General features: G+C 40.4%; 1 protein-coding gene across 1 annotated transcript in view; it reads left to right on the forward strand.

Moving 5' to 3' along the window:
* The window catches only part of LOC120543375 (collagen alpha-1(XXIII) chain-like), a 146254-nt gene that overhangs the window by 43936 nt on the left and 86505 nt on the right, over nt 1-15813 (forward strand). The window contains exons 5-7 of the mRNA XM_039776417.1: nt 3019-3045; nt 5391-5417; nt 15671-15742. Coding sequence (XP_039632351.1) covers nt 15671-15742 — 72 coding nt within the window. The 5' untranslated portion in view covers nt 3019-3045; nt 5391-5417. The remainder of the gene's footprint in view (nt 1-3018; nt 3046-5390; nt 5418-15670; nt 15743-15813) is intronic.

Consider the following 15813-nt stretch of genomic DNA (forward strand, 5'->3'; position numbering starts at 1 on the left):
GAAACTTTTATGAGTTTCATCACGATCAATCCTACATTTATTTTTTGTTTTAATATAGACTGCATTTTTAAGCAGCAGACATGTGGAAATTAAGACCATTTGCAAACATTTTTCATAGGGTAGTTCAACACGGGATTCTCTTGACATGTTAAAGAATATCAAAGATACTCCTGGGAAGAGAGGTCTGTAAGCGATTTCTATCAGGCAGCCAGCTTCTATTTACCCATTTGTCTTAATTCTAAGACTTCTAATAGTTTGCTTTTGAGAATTTGTAAGTACAAGTTCCAGGTGTGAACTATTAGTTAAGAGTGGTATAAGTATAACGTGACCAAGAAAGCAGACTAGGGCAGGCAGGGAGAAGGGCGGGGGAGTACCAGCTGGGTCACCCATTTTAACTGGAACAAAAATAACAGCCATGCAGCGGTAAAACAAGCAAAGAAAACACATTCAGTGTCAGCCTTTCAACGATAATAGTGGCATCAATTGAGATGAAGCTCTGAACTTCTCGGTATTGCAGGTCAAATACTGACACCAGCTTTCCTGGCGGTTCCTTTTTATATCACTGGTGCCGGAAGAGGCGGAGACTTCTCAGAGCATTGTGGACAGAGCTATTGCTGTGTTCCATTTAAGGTGGTAATTCCAAATTTCCAAGTTTCTAGTTAGAATTTTAAACTGGAACGCCCCCTTATGCTGAATCTGCAACTCAGAAACTCAGTGTTTGGTCTGCCAAGTCAGAGTTTGTGTGACTTCAGATTATGAAATCAATCCAAAATGGCAACAGTTGCCTGTTCTTAGCTGACAGGAGTGGCACCCGGTGTGGTCTTCTGCTGCTGTAGCCCATCTGCTTCAAGGTACAATATGTTCTACATTCAGAGATGCTCTTCTGCATACCTCAGTTGTAACAAGTAGCTATTTGTGTTACTGTTGCCTTTCTATCAGCTCAAACCAGTCTTGCCATTATCCTGTGATGGCTGGCATCAATAAAGCATTTTCACTCAGAGAACTGACTCTCACTGGACATTTTCTGTTTTTCTGACCATTCTCTATAAATCCTAGAGATTGTTATACATGAAAATCCTATTAGATCAGCAGTTTCTGAAATACTCAGACCATCCTGTCTTGCACCAACAACCATGCTACATTCAAAGTCATTTAACTCACCTTTCTTCCCTATTCTGTTGCTCAGTTTGAACGTCAACAGGTCGTCTTGACAGTGTCCACAGGCCAAAATGCATTGAGCTGCTGCCATGTAATTAGCTGATTAGATAATTGTGTTCACCAGTAATCGGACATGTGTACCTAATAAAGTGTCCGGTGAATATATGTATGTATTAATATATGTATACATACATACACACACACACACACACACATATATATATATATATATATATATATATATATATATATATATATATATATATATATATATATATATATACTAGCTGTGTCAGCCTGGACTCCTAGAAACTATTGAAATTGTCAGAAAAAAATTAAAATGCAGAGTTGCCGGTTTTGTTTTGTTGACGTGCTCGCTCCCCTTCTCTATCATGAGGCTAAGTGGGTTTCTCTCTCCTCTGCAGTTTCACTTTGGCGATGGAGTCGCTTTCTTTCAGCTTCATGCTGTAGCCTCGTACTTCCTTCTTCTTCCAACTCGTGAACTTGGGGCTGCCTTGCCAGCTCTTTGAGCTTCATGCTGTAGCCTTGCACTTCCAGGCCAGACAGATAGACATACACACACTTTCACGCATTGACGTTTATATATATATATATATTGTGGTAGATAGGGGGCCCTCTCGCTCCCTTGAACCCCTGTCCATGACTCCAGACACCAGGTAAAAGTCCTCAAATCGACTTTATTTTGTTGCCACAGTGTACAAAGCACACTCTCTTCCACAATACTCATATAAATACTCAATAATCACTATAAACCACAATCCTCCAGCTCCCAGACACGTTGCCACCCTTCCACCCAGCTCAGCTCGCCGTCTGGGAGCTCTCACAGTCCTTTTATATCACCTGACCCGGAAGAGTTCCCAATCCCCAGTCCATGCGATTCTCAATCACTTCCGGGTCAGGTAAAAGCTCTTCTCTTCAACCCGGAAGCCCGTTGCTCTTCCTATGACGAACTTCCGGGTCATAGGGCACGAAGAAGTCCTCGGTCCTCCCTGCAGCTCCCTCTTGTGGCCCCCATGGCATCCATGAGGGCTGTGCATCAAAACCACATTGTCCATGATGCCCTGCTGGTCTTCTGGGAACCTCCCTGCTGCAAGGAGGGCTCCGCCTGGCGGCTTGGGGGTATTGGCTGGGATAAACGGCCGGCCATCCACCACAATATATATATATAAATATATATATAATATATATATATATATATACACCGTATCAGATAAGCATTTTGCTCTATTGAGATTGCATGTCCATTTATTACTGGCATTCAACCCAAGCCACAGAGCAGTGTGCCACATTAGTGCACAGGTGACAATATATCGTAAAATCCTAAGGTCTGTATGAGTGTGCGTGTGTGTGTTTGTGTGTTTGGACCCTACAAGCAATCTGATCGGTCAGTTTGGCTTTGGTAATACAAATGAAAGAGTAAGTGCGAATGTGATACGCACAAATAGATATAAAGGTGTAGGAGTCACTTTCAAAGATGAGATGTATAAAAGGGAAAGGAGGCAAGCAAGGTGCCACAAAAAAAATGACAGAGTCTGAGAAGTAGGCTTTATAGGAATGCGCTCAACAGAGGGAGAGCTAGGCAAATAAGGTTTAGACATACATACTGAGGAAAGGCATTGAAGGTACTCATAGGGCAAAAGAAAACAAAAAGTTTCAAATGATTTCATTACCTTTCTTTCACAGGTAACGTGGCTAGAAATATCATAACTAATTTTTTTCCTTGGATTATGCAACTAGCTAATGTTTGCTCAAATTTAATTTTGGAATAATTAATAATACTGTCTTATAATAATAAAAAATAGATTTACTTAATATTTCTTTTCTCATATCTTTTTTCAGGGCCTACCCGGACTGAAAGGTGATAAGGTAAGAAACATTTTGATTGAAAGCTTTAAATTCTCTTCCATCTGCTGTGGTGCCTTTAAGGTTTCATTTACTCCAGAGAACCTGCACATGTCATTAGACTCTCAGTTTTGACTTCTAACTGGGATTCATGCTGTTCTATTTCAAGCCTTTTATGCAAAGGGCAGCCAACCTGACCATCACCATGCAGAATTTTCTTTAACAGTTCATAAAAAAACATTCAACGACATCTTTATGGCGCTTTTTGTCTTGCTCACTCACAGTATGACATACATAGAATTGGTGTGATTCTCATTAGCTGGAGGAACCTGAGGAGCCTGGAGGTGGCAGCTTTACATTTCTTCACTGGGTTTGCTCCAGTCAATCCTGTGATTGAGTTATAATGGGCAAAATTAAAGATCTGAATTCACCAACATATCTCCTAAGCCAGAGAAGATGATTGAATGTCAGCAATATTTAAAGTATCAGGTGATGCTGTGGTTAGTTTCAGCCTTGATGACTGGTGGTTGGCATCGCGTCTTTTAACATTTAAACTCCAAGATCCTTGGGAAGGGGGTGGTTGGTCGGGTCAGTATTAAGAGGTTTTAGGGGTTTTTTCTCTCTCCCTGTTATCTCACAGTTGAGTACCCCAGTGTCCCTACTGTAAAGAATTCACAAGACATGGGTTTAAAGGTGCAGGGCATCAAGCCAGTTAGACATGTTTACTAACAAAAAAAAGCCCACTTGACTTAGCAACAATAATAAAAACAAGAGAAAAGGAAGACAAGTGTTGAGTATGTTTGCATCAAAATAACGTCATTGAGAGCTCTGCCTCCAGTGGTAGCAAGTTCAAAAGTAATGATGTCCCGTTGTGGGTTATCTGGTTAAAAGTCCAAGCCTGGAAGCGGTGGGGTTTGGATGCTGCATGGGAAGGATGGGGATAGGCGTTGCCTCCCAGGGTTGGGGATTACACTTAGCAACAGCACCCCCTCTTTCTTTGGAGTGGTTCAATATGCATGTGCATGATAACACATGTATATATGTTGTAGCAGGGTGTGGGAATGACAAGTCTTCCAGACAGCAAAAGAAAGTTTGGGACGCCAAGTTGGGGGATTCTTCTTTTTATTGTCCGTGGACACCAAAACAGTGAAAGCAAAGACATAACACTCTTTGGTGTGCATCTTTTATGTGGGAATTCAATAAACAAGAGGAGTCGATTGCAGTCAATTCTAGCGGAACTCCATCCAGTGGTTGCTCAAGCCAACAGATGACACCTGGGGTTTTATGGTGGCTGGACCAGAAAGGGTGTTGCCAAATGTCTTCACTGGGAGGCTTTCATCAATGCCTAGTATTGATCAGTAAATGAATTTATTTATTTATTATTTCAGTCATCAATCAGTCAGTTAGTCATTGTTCAACCTGCTCTATCCTAACGCAGGGTCACGGGGGTCTGCAGGAGCCAATCCCAGCCAGCACAGGGCGCAAGGCAGGAACAAGTCCCCGGGCAGGGTGCCAGCCCACCGCAGATTTATTCTTTCATTCATTTATTTATTCTTTAATTTATGGCAAGGATTTATTTATTTACTTTTAAGTCATGTTTTGTCCCTCTATAATGCAGGAACTCCAAAGGGAACACAAGATTGCACTTAAGTGGTATACTACAATTTGTTAATTTAATTTTCAACACTTATGCAGGCATATTTTAGTCGATTACTTACAATATACAATATGTGTTTTATTATCGGTTCATTCATTCTTTAAACCCCCTACTTTCACTTGGCTGCATCCCTCTGCATGAGGCATCAGCCCATTAAAGTCCATTGTGGTGCTCACTCATTTACAGCCACTCTCCCTGATCCAAGGCCAATTAGCCTAACATGCAGAAAGTTTTACATCAAAAAAGTTCAAGTAATTGAATAAAAATGAATATACGGTAACCGTGTTCTCAAAACCTCAGGTTCACAGGGAGCAAAGGGGCAGAAGGCAGAAACCAAACCTGGATGAGTTGCCAGTCCATCACATGCCTCACTCACTCACACAGCCACCCATTCTGTGCCAGTTTAGAGTCAAAAGTCAGCCTGACATGCACATAATGAGATGTAAGAGGAGAAGATGTGCAGGCAAAAGGACTCAATGTGAACCAGGGTTTGTTTGTGCAACTGATGCTGCTGAGATAAGCACTGATTGGCCCCAGAAACTGAGTAAAGCAGCTAAATAATAGGCAGTCTGCATTTAATGGAAGTGGAAAAAAACAAACTTTAATCCAGATTGGTTAACTTTTCACATTTTAAATTATGTTGTACTGTGCACTGTGTACAGATTGAATGTAATACATGAGTCATTAAATAACACTATAACATGTTTTGCAGGGTGAGCCAGGAGATATTGGACCACGGGTAAGCTTATTTTAAGATAATTCAATTCTGGATGCTGTAGATAATATAAGAAACAAGGTTTAGATTCAAATCACTCCCCCGGTAATGTAATTGATAATTTCTTTTGCAGGATTGCTTTACCTTTTTGTGATGATATGTGTAGCATCTTTAATGGTACCCTGGAAAGCTCAGAAGAATGCAGTTCAAATTAGAAAGCTTGAAATATTTTAGCACGCAGATGAAGGTGGCATACCTGTAGATCACATCTCATGAATATGAAGAGTGTGCTAAGTAGTTGTCATTCTGTTTGTACTGTGGTTTAGCAGTTAGAATTCCATAAGTCGAGAATAACTGAAATTATAGTATGGGTCACCTGTCATTTATCTCATATCCTACTTCATATTTTTTAATAACAATTCATGAAGGTTTACAATACCGTGTATGTGTCCTTCAAGCACTTGAGATAACATTTGCAACATTAAGCAATATTGATCAGTTTTAGAAGGGGTTTAGGTTTTGTTCTAAGACTTTGTATCTCTCACTCCACACACCCCAATAGTTGAACTGAAGCTCTAAACATGCCTCCACTCATGGCACAGCATGGCAAAACCGTTTGTCCCTTGAAAAAGACTGGGCAGACCAGTAGTTTCCTGTCAAAACATAGTAATAGTAGTAATGAAACAGAACAAACATACAGTCATGTGAAAAAGTAAGTGCCCCCCATGAAACGTCTTTTTCATATCAACATTTCATCTTCATTTAACCAGCAGCTATAGATAAAGGTGATGCCATTTAACAATCAGTATCTTTAGATAAAGGTGATGTATTTGGAAAAAAAAACAACTAATAATTTGAATTCAATGAAAAATGAACAAATATGCCATCTTGAATCAGGTGGGCTACAACAGCAGGAGCCACACCAGGTGCCACTTCTGTCAGCTCAGAACAGGCAACTGAGTCTAAAATTCACACAGTTTCAACAAAATGGAACAATAAAAGATTAGAAAAACGTTTCCTGTTCTGATGAGTCTCAATTTCTGCTGCGACATTAAGATGGTAGGGTCATCAACATGAAAATATAGATTCATCCTGCCTTGTATCAGCAGTTCAGGCTAGTGGTGGTGGTGTAATGGTGTGTGGGATATTTTCTTGGCACACTTTGAGCCCCTTAGTACCAACTGTGCATCGTTTAAATGTCACAGCCTACATGAGTATTGTTGCTGAATATCTTCTGATGGCTCCTACGTCACAAAGCTCAAATCATCAACTGGTTTCTTCAACATGACAGTGAGTTCGCTGTACTCAAATGGCCTCCTCTGTCACCAGATCTCAATCCAATAGAGCACCTTTGGGATGTGGTGGAACAGGAGATTTGTATCATGGGTATGCAGCCAGAAAATCTGCAGCAACTGCGTGTTGAAATCATGTCAACATTGGCAAAAATCCCTGAGGAATGTTTCCAGCATCTTGTTGGACTTATGCCACAGAGAATTACAGCAGTTCTCAAGGCAAAAAGGGGTTGAACCCGGTACTAGCAAGGTGTACCTAATAAAGTGGCCAAAGATTATATATTCTTCTTTCTGAAGGCCTCAGAGAGCTCTTTCGATCACAGTATGGTGAAAACACACAATTGTACAACAAAGAGCAAACAAAATGTCTGAGTTAGCTTAAATAAGATTGCAGTAGACACAATCCTTTCTAATGATGTTCTAATCATTTGGACCCGATTCTAATTTAAGATATTTGAGGTAGTGGTAAATGAAGGGGTGCACTTACTTTTTCCACATGCAAAATTTGCATTTATGTTTATTTGAATTAAACAAAAGACATCAAAATGTAAATGTGCTCTGATGGTTGTTATATCACCTTTACCTATAGGTACCTAAGAATAAAGATCGTGAAATATGTAGACATATGTTATGAAAGAAAAAACATTTCATGGGCTGTACTTAATTTTGCACATAAGTGTAAATAATGGAAAAAGCAAAAGAAATAAATGTATAAATCCACCTTTATAAAAGGATAAGTGCCTGTGCATCTGGCTGGTGGCTATTTACAGAAGGTGTCATTCCAAGAAAAGGGGAATCACAAATTTTGCAGTAAATTGCATTGTTTTTATCATCTCAACAGATGGCACATCACAAACAACAGCACTCTTTCTATGAATCCCATACTAAATAGCATATACAAGAGACATATGAATTGCATTTGTCATTCCAACAAATGGTGCATTACAAACATTAGCACTACTTCTACAAATCTCATACCAAGAGACATATAACAGAGACAAATATCCTAACAGATGGCACATTCACAAGAATTTGTAGCAATAAAATGCATTGCATCTGTCATTCCAACATATGGTTCATCACAAACATTAGAACTGCTTCTACAAATCCCATACCAAGTGGCATACAACAGCGATATCTGCATTTCAATTGTCATTCCAACAGATGTGTTTTATTACTACAAATGTGTGTTATTCGCCATCTGTTAGAATGACAAATGCAATGCATTTTATTACATTATGCATTACAAAAGCATTCCAATAGATGGTGCACTGTAAATGTTAATGCTAAGGTCTACGTTGATAAGTTTGAATTCAATCCATCTTTTAATATTTAGCAATTTTTTGTCATAAACAAAATGAAACAAGCATATCTCCGAGTGTTCTCCTGTGTGCTTCTGTTCGGAAGGTTGTTTATGTGTAATTTCCCACCTGGAAACTCATACTTTTCATATTTCCAATATTACATTTTGTTCCTGATAATCTCAAACCTAAGAGTTATCTCATAGCGCACCCAAAGTAAGTTGAACATGCATAGTTATGTGAAATGTAGAATATTGTATACAATATGTCCGACCAGTATGAGATGTTTTTATAAATTCATTATTTTTTAATTAAAGTTTTACTTTTACTATCATTATTTTTTATGGTCTATATTAAAACCACATTGTCTATTAGTCTCACTAGTTTGGTATTTTAGGAATCTCCTCCTAAAAAACAAGACCTTTGTAAGTAATGCAGGAGAGTATCATATAAAATATTGGTGAATTGCAAAACACTAGAAGGGTGTGTTAATGGTGTGCTGGCTGTGTCTTTGGAAAAAAATCATTTACCTCCTGGGAATTCTGCCTCAGGGCTCCAGGAGATCTTGGTTCAGTTCCCATCCTAGGGCTACAACGAGTACGCCTACATCAGAGCTGAATTGAAGAAGTCAGTTTATTTCTCTTGTTCCTACAGTGTAAAGATGAGAAACTTGAAAAACAAATATGGGATTTGGCCTTTCAACTCAACAAAGCCCATCAGGCCTATTCTCCCACCTTTTCAAATGTTTCATGGGTACTTTAATTTGGCCTGATCTACTGTATGTGGGTGTGCATCCCATCTGGGGTACGCTATGTGCAAGGCTATGCAGATGGACTCCAGCGCCTCACACAGAACTCACCCATGGACAGAGGTAACTGCTGTGCCACCATGCCACCAGTGGAATGATCAATGAAATCAAAATAAGGAAACAATGCTGCAACCTGCTTGATTTGTAAATCAGTAGGAAAAAACAATAAACCAAATAGTATTTAATATTATATATAAATATATTATATTGTTATACAATAATATAATGTTGTAATTACAGTATTTAGTTCTGTTCAAGAAACAGTTGTAAATACACATTTAATTCAATTTCTGTACACTTTATTGTGTTGTAGATTTAATTTTAAATGGTTACAGTTGCTCAATTACCCATAATGACAAACTGAAAATATGCTTTCAGACTTAAAAACTGAAATCTGTCATTCCTAGGGGATAAAACTATTTTTAAAGCTTTGAGTATTCCCAGGAGCACAGTGGACTCAATAATTGTGAATTGCAAGAAATCACCTGGACTCTTCCTGGAGTAACTGAGTAACCGGGCAAGATGGGCCTTGGTCAGGGAGGTGACCAAGAACCCAATGATCACAATTACAGGGCTTCAGAGGTCCTCTGCTGAGGCGGGAGAACCTGTTGGAAGGATGGCCATCTCAGTAGGACTCCATCAATTAGGCGTTTATGGTGGAATGGCCAGACGGAAGCAACTCTCAAGTAAAATTCTTACTATTTGACACCCTGCTTGAAGTTTGCATTTAAATAACTTTGAGAGCAGGAGGAAAAAGATTCTCTGATTTGATGAGACAAAAACTGGTCTTCGAGCACTGTGTCTGGTAAAGACCAAGCACTGCTCAACACCTGCCTTATGCCTTCTCTGCAGTGAAGCATAAAGGTGGCAGCATTATGCTATGGGATGGCAGTGCAGGAACAGGGAGACTGGTCAGAATTGAGGTTAGGATTAATGCAACCAAATACAGAGAGGTCCTTGAAGAAAACCTCCTCAGATTGTTGACACAACAATGACCCAACGCATACAGCCAAGACAATGCTGCAGTGACATCAGGACAAGTCTGTGAGTGTCCTTGAGTGGCCCAGACTAAAAATCCATAGAACATGTGTGGAGAGTTCTGAAGACTGCAGTTTACAGACACTTCTCACCCAGTCTAACAGAGCTAGAGAGGATCTGCCAGGAAAAATGGGATACACTTCCCAAATTCCGGTGTGCAAAGTTTGTACAGCCTTACCCAGGAAGACTCAAAGCTGGAATTGCTGTCCGGGGGGCTTCTACAAAGTACTAAATGAAGGACCTGAATACATCTCGGAAAAAGAGTTTTTTAGTTTTTGATTTTTTAATAAATTGGCTAACCTTTTTGAAAACATGTTTTTTTTTTTGTCGTTCTGGATTATTGAGTGTAGATTGATGGCCATAAATGGCAAAGTTATCCCATGGAAATGAAATCTAAAACTCAATTAAGTGTGCAGAAAGTAAAGGGGTCTAAATACGTTCTGAATCCCCTGATAACTCCTTGAATGTTAACCCTGGCCGTTATAATATGTGCAATCACACTGTGGTTTCAAATGTGTCTGACTGTTGTATTAAATCAGTCCTGTGTTGTATCCCCAGGGATTTGACAGCCTGGCGCCTTTATACAGTAATCAGATTCTCACCGTGAAGGTTTGTGTGCCCCTGTGTATTTAATTTGGTCAGACTTCTCTCTGTGCTCTGGCCAGACACAAGTCTTCTTCCAGACTCTCCTTGTGTAATTTACTAATACTCTTATATCACTTTTCTGACATTTCAACTCCATTTTACTCTGAAGGTTCTACAAGAAGACAGGGTCTATTCTTTTAGTAATGGGCAGAAGGGAGGGATTCACCGCCTTGGTATTTTTCGCATTTTATTGTTGCACAGCTTTGAATTTCAGTAAATTTAATTTAGCTTTTTTGACACTAATTAACAGAAAAAGTCTCTTTAATATCAAAGTAAAAACAGGTTAGGTGGAATCTGGCCGGGAGGCCTTTATAACGGAAGGAGAAAGATGAAAAGATGTTCCAATAGGCTTAGTTAGTGGTAGCTTTCCCATTTGGTAGGCCATTATAAGGGTAGGACTGAGGGAGACTGACTCTCAGTGTCTTGTGTTTCCCAAGTACACTGGGTGGCATTGTCCCACTGGTTTGGCTCCCGTTTGGGCAGCCGCAGAGCTGCATGGGAGTTGTAGTGCTAGTGAAGAGCCCTGTTGGGGTCCTCGGGTGCTGCAAGCGGGAGCTGCTGGAGGCGGCCTCTTCTGTCATGGGGAGGTTATATATGTCCTAGAAGTTCCTCCTAGGTGCAAAATGATGACCTCCAAAGGGTCCAAAGGGTTCTGCTCCATTTCACCCAGGCGAGATGGAGTCAGGTAGAAAAGGACAAAGCTCACCTAGGGGGAGTGGAGAAGAAAAGAGAGAACAGAATGTATTTGGTGTTCAATTGAGATAGAAGCCTTTGCGATAGTATTTTATTAAGTAAAATATTTTATTTTAACCTGTGAGGTTGAGTCTGGGGTTTGGTGGTGCTGCTATGCACCCTTAGTGATCACACTGTGCAAAGTGGTCTAAACTAAGTACTTTGTACAAATTTATACCTTTTGGTGAGGTATTGTTGTTGGTATTAGTGTTGGCAAAGTCAGCAGGGTGCGCTTACCCTGTGGTCTGATTGTGGATCCCAATGCCCCAGTACAGTGACAGGGATATTGTGGTGCAAAAATGGCACAGTTCTTTGGATGAGAGGTCCTGACTCTCTGTGGTCATAAAAGGTCCCTGGACATCTTTCATAAATTGAGGGGTTTATCTTGATGTCCAGGCTAAATTGCCCTCAATGGCCTGGTCATTCTAGCCCCCTAATCATCCTCTGTCTCTAATTAGCTAACTATATCTCAACCCTTCACCACCTAACAGCTCATTTGTGGTGAGCATACTGGTGCAAAAATGGCTGCTGTCGCATCATTCAGGTAGATGCTGCACATTAGTGGTGGTTGAAGTGGCACCCCACCCACTCTGTAAAGCACTTTGAGTAGTGAGAATAAAGCTATAAAAATGTTAAGAATTATTATTATTGTTATTATTATTATTAAAAATATTTATACTCTTTCAAGCACTGTATATAAATTTTAATACCGGTAGTTGTAAAGGTGAATAAAAAATAACATTCTCAAAGCCAGTTAAACCAGTTTATGGTTATGGGGAACAGGAACTATCGCAGCATCCTTGGGATATTAAAGAGGAATCCACCCTAGACAGGGAGCAGCTCCACCTCAGGGCCCAGTCAAGTAAATGCCCACACAGTGCAGCACAGTGGTTAAGCCTGTGGAGTTAAAACCTAAAGACATGAATGTGACCCGGTGTGACCGTAAGCATGTCACTTCAACTGCCTGTGCACAACTGGGAAAACAAAAAGAAACGTAAGCAATTGTACCTCAGATGTTGTAAGCCATGTTGGATAAAGATGTCAGCCAAATATGTTCATTTAAAATGTAAGAATTACCAATTCACCAAAAGAAAATGGGAGCAAAACCTAACCAGAAAACTCCCACAGATTTGGGGAGAAGGTGCAAGGGAAGGAGATTTGGACTGAACATGTCAGGCTGAATCACTATGCCACCATGATCTATGTTCATTATAAGATATTTTACAAAATGCTAATTTAAAACGTTCCAAGGCACCTTCATGATAAAAGTGAATTGTGCAAACTATCAAATTTCACTCGAACCTAAAATAACTGAACTTTATACTCTAATTGATTTACACATAAAATCATCATAAAGACCTAACATGCTTCTACACTAAATGGCCAAATGTTTGTGGACACCTGACCATCACACCTATATGAGCTTGCTGGACATCCTATTCCAAAACCATGGACATTACTATGGAGTTGTCAATCTTATTCCCCATACCCCACCCCACCCCCCCAAGAATAAGAGTGGGATACTGTACTGGAAATTTGTGTCCATTCACCCAAAAGAGGATTTATAAGGTCAGGTGCTAATATTGGACGAGAAGACATGGTCTGCCAATTCATCCCAAAGGAGTTCAATAAGGTTGAGGATAGGTCTGTCTGCAGGCACTTGAGTTCCTCGAAGTGATTATGCTCCTGACTTTGTAAAAAGTGGTTGAGTTTTGCAAGAAAAGGGTGCCACTAAGTTGCCTAAAATGTCTTTGTGTGCTATAGTATTAAAATTGGAACACAAGGGGCTGAGCCCCAATCTTTGCCATTACTCCCACCCCACCAAATGTAACAGTAAGGCACTATGCAATCAAGAAGGCAGCATTGCCCTGGCATTCGCCAAACCCTGGACTGGTCCAGTGTGATTTATCAGTCCACCGTTCCACTGCTCCAGAGTCCAATGGCAGAGTGCTTTACACCATACCAGCCGTGTATTGCATTGTCCATAGTGATCTTAGACTTGTGTGTAGCAGCTCAGCTATGGAAACCCATTTCATGATGCACAGTTCTTGTGCTGAGGTTGCTTCCAGAGGCAGTTTGGAACTCTGTTGTGAGCAATGGCACAAAGGATAAGCTCCACTCTTTGAGTCTGTGCGGTCCACCTCTTCATGGCTGAACTGTAGTAACAACTTGAAGCTTCCACTTCACAACAAAAGCACTTATACAGTGGGATGCAAAAGTTTGGGCAACCTTGTTAATAGTCATTATTTTCCTGTATAAAACGTTGGTTGTTACGATAAAAAATGTCAGTTAAATATATCATATAGGAGACACACACGGTAATATTTGAGAAGTGAAATGAAGTTTATTGGATTTACAGAAAGTGTGCAATAATTGTTCAAACAAAATCAGGCAGGTGCATAAATTTGGGCACCACAAAAAAGAAATGAAATCAATATTTAGTAGATCCGCCTTTTGCAGAAATTACAGCCTCTAAACGCTTCCTGTAGGTTCCAATGAGAGTCTGGATTGTGGTTGAAGGTATTTTGGACCATTCCTCTTTACAAAACATCTCTAGTTCATTCAGGTTTGATGGCTTCCGAGCATGGACAGCTCTCTTTAACTCACACCACAGATTTTCAATTCTATTCAGGTCTGGGGACTGAGATGGCCATTCCAGAACGTTGTACTTGTTCCTCTGCATGAATGCCTTAGTGGATTTTGAGCAGTGTTTCGGGTCGTTGTCTTGTTGAAAGATCCAGCCCGGCACAGCTTCAGCTTTGTCACTGATTCCTGGACATTGGTCTCCAGAATCTGCTGATACTGAGTGGAATCCATGCGTCCCTCAACTTTGACAAGATTCCCAGTCCCTGCACTGGCCACACAGCCCCACAGCATGATGGAACCACCACCATATTTTACTGTAGGTAGCAGGTGTTTTTCTTGGAATGCTGTGTTCTTTTCCTCCATGCATAACGCCCTTGTTATGCCCAAATAACTCAATTTTAGTTTCATCAGTCCACAGCACCTTATTCCAAAATGAAGCTGGCTTGTCCAAATGTGCTTGAGCAGACCTCAAGCGGCTCTGTTTGTGCTTCCTCTGCATCACTCTCGCATACAGCATCTCCTTGTGTAAAGTGCGCCGAATGGTTGAACGATGCACAGTGACTCCATCTGCTGCAAGATGATGTTGTAGGTCTTTGGTGCTGGTCTGTGGGTTGACTCTGACTGTTCTCACCATTCGTCGCTTCTGTCTATCCGAAATCTTTCTTGGTCTGCCACTTCGAGCCTTAACTTGAACTGAGCCTGTGGTCTTCCATTTCCTCAATATGTTCCTAAATGTGGAAACAGACAGCTTCAATCTCTAGGACAGCTTTCTGTATCCTTCCCCTAAACCATGATGGTGAACAATCTTTGTCTTCAGGTCATTTGAGAGTTGTTTTGCGACCCCCATGTTGCTACTCTTCAGATAAAATGAAAGGAGGAGGGAAACTTACAATTGACCCCCTTAAATACTCGGATTCACCTGTGTATGTAGGTCAGGGGTCACTGAGCTTACCAAGCCAATTGGAGTTCCAATAATTAGTTCTAAAAGTTTGGGAATCAATAAAATGACAACGGTGCCCAAATTTATGCACCTGCCTAATTTTGTTTGAACAATTATTGCACACTTTCTGTAAATCCAATAAACTTCATTTCACTTCTCAAATATCACTGTGTGTGTCTCCTATATGATATATTTAACTGACATTTTTTATCGTAACAACCAACGATTTATACAGGAAAATAATGACTATTAACAAGGTTGCCCAAACTTTTGCATCCCACTGTATTTGTCCGAGGCAGATCTAGCAGAGCAGAAATGTCACATTCTGACGTGACAATGATTGCATCTTATGACAGATCCACTGAGCTCTTTAGTGTGACTCAGTAGAGACTGAATGGCTGTTCGCTTGTGTTTATGAACTTGTTAACTATGGGGGCGGCTGAGTTCAGTAATTTGGAGGGGTTTCCTCATGCCATACTTTTGGCCATATAGTGTACACAGGTAAAGAGTAAATGCACCTTACAGTGAAAAATCTGTGTACCCAATGCTTCCATGCATCCATTTAATTTTTTAACATGTTTTATTCTATTCAGCATTCTGGATCTTTCAAAGGAATGCCAGTCCTTTATTGAACACAACTCCATAATAAAGTAGTGTGATTTGCCAACTTAACAGCTTTTGTTAGAACACAAAGGTCCACATACTCATCACATCACAGCCAGAGCTGCAGGTTTATTGCTTTTCTTTGGATATTCCGCTATTCCATACAGATGGAGTGTTCCTACTGTCTCTTCTTTCCAATTGCTAACATTTTGCTCCTTGTCTCCAGAAGTGGAATTACAGCTGTGCCTCTTTCATCTTCTGCCTGTTTTCCTAACCCTCTGGTGACTTTCTCTTTCAACCTTCCTCCTTTTCTTCCTCCACGCCTTGGCCAGATGGTCTTTCCACGATTCGATCATGGATTCCTCTCTGGCGATCAGCCTAACTTTCAAAGACGGATTCTGAAGGTAGAGCTAAACGTCCTCTAACTCCTCTCCTTCTCTCTGTCTCTGCTTTACTGAGTTCCTGCATCTCAAAT

The sequence above is a fragment of the Polypterus senegalus genome, chromosome 13 (assembly GCF_016835505.1).
Source record: "Polypterus senegalus isolate Bchr_013 chromosome 13, ASM1683550v1, whole genome shotgun sequence".
Classification (NCBI taxonomy): Eukaryota; Metazoa; Chordata; class Cladistia; order Polypteriformes; family Polypteridae; genus Polypterus; species Polypterus senegalus.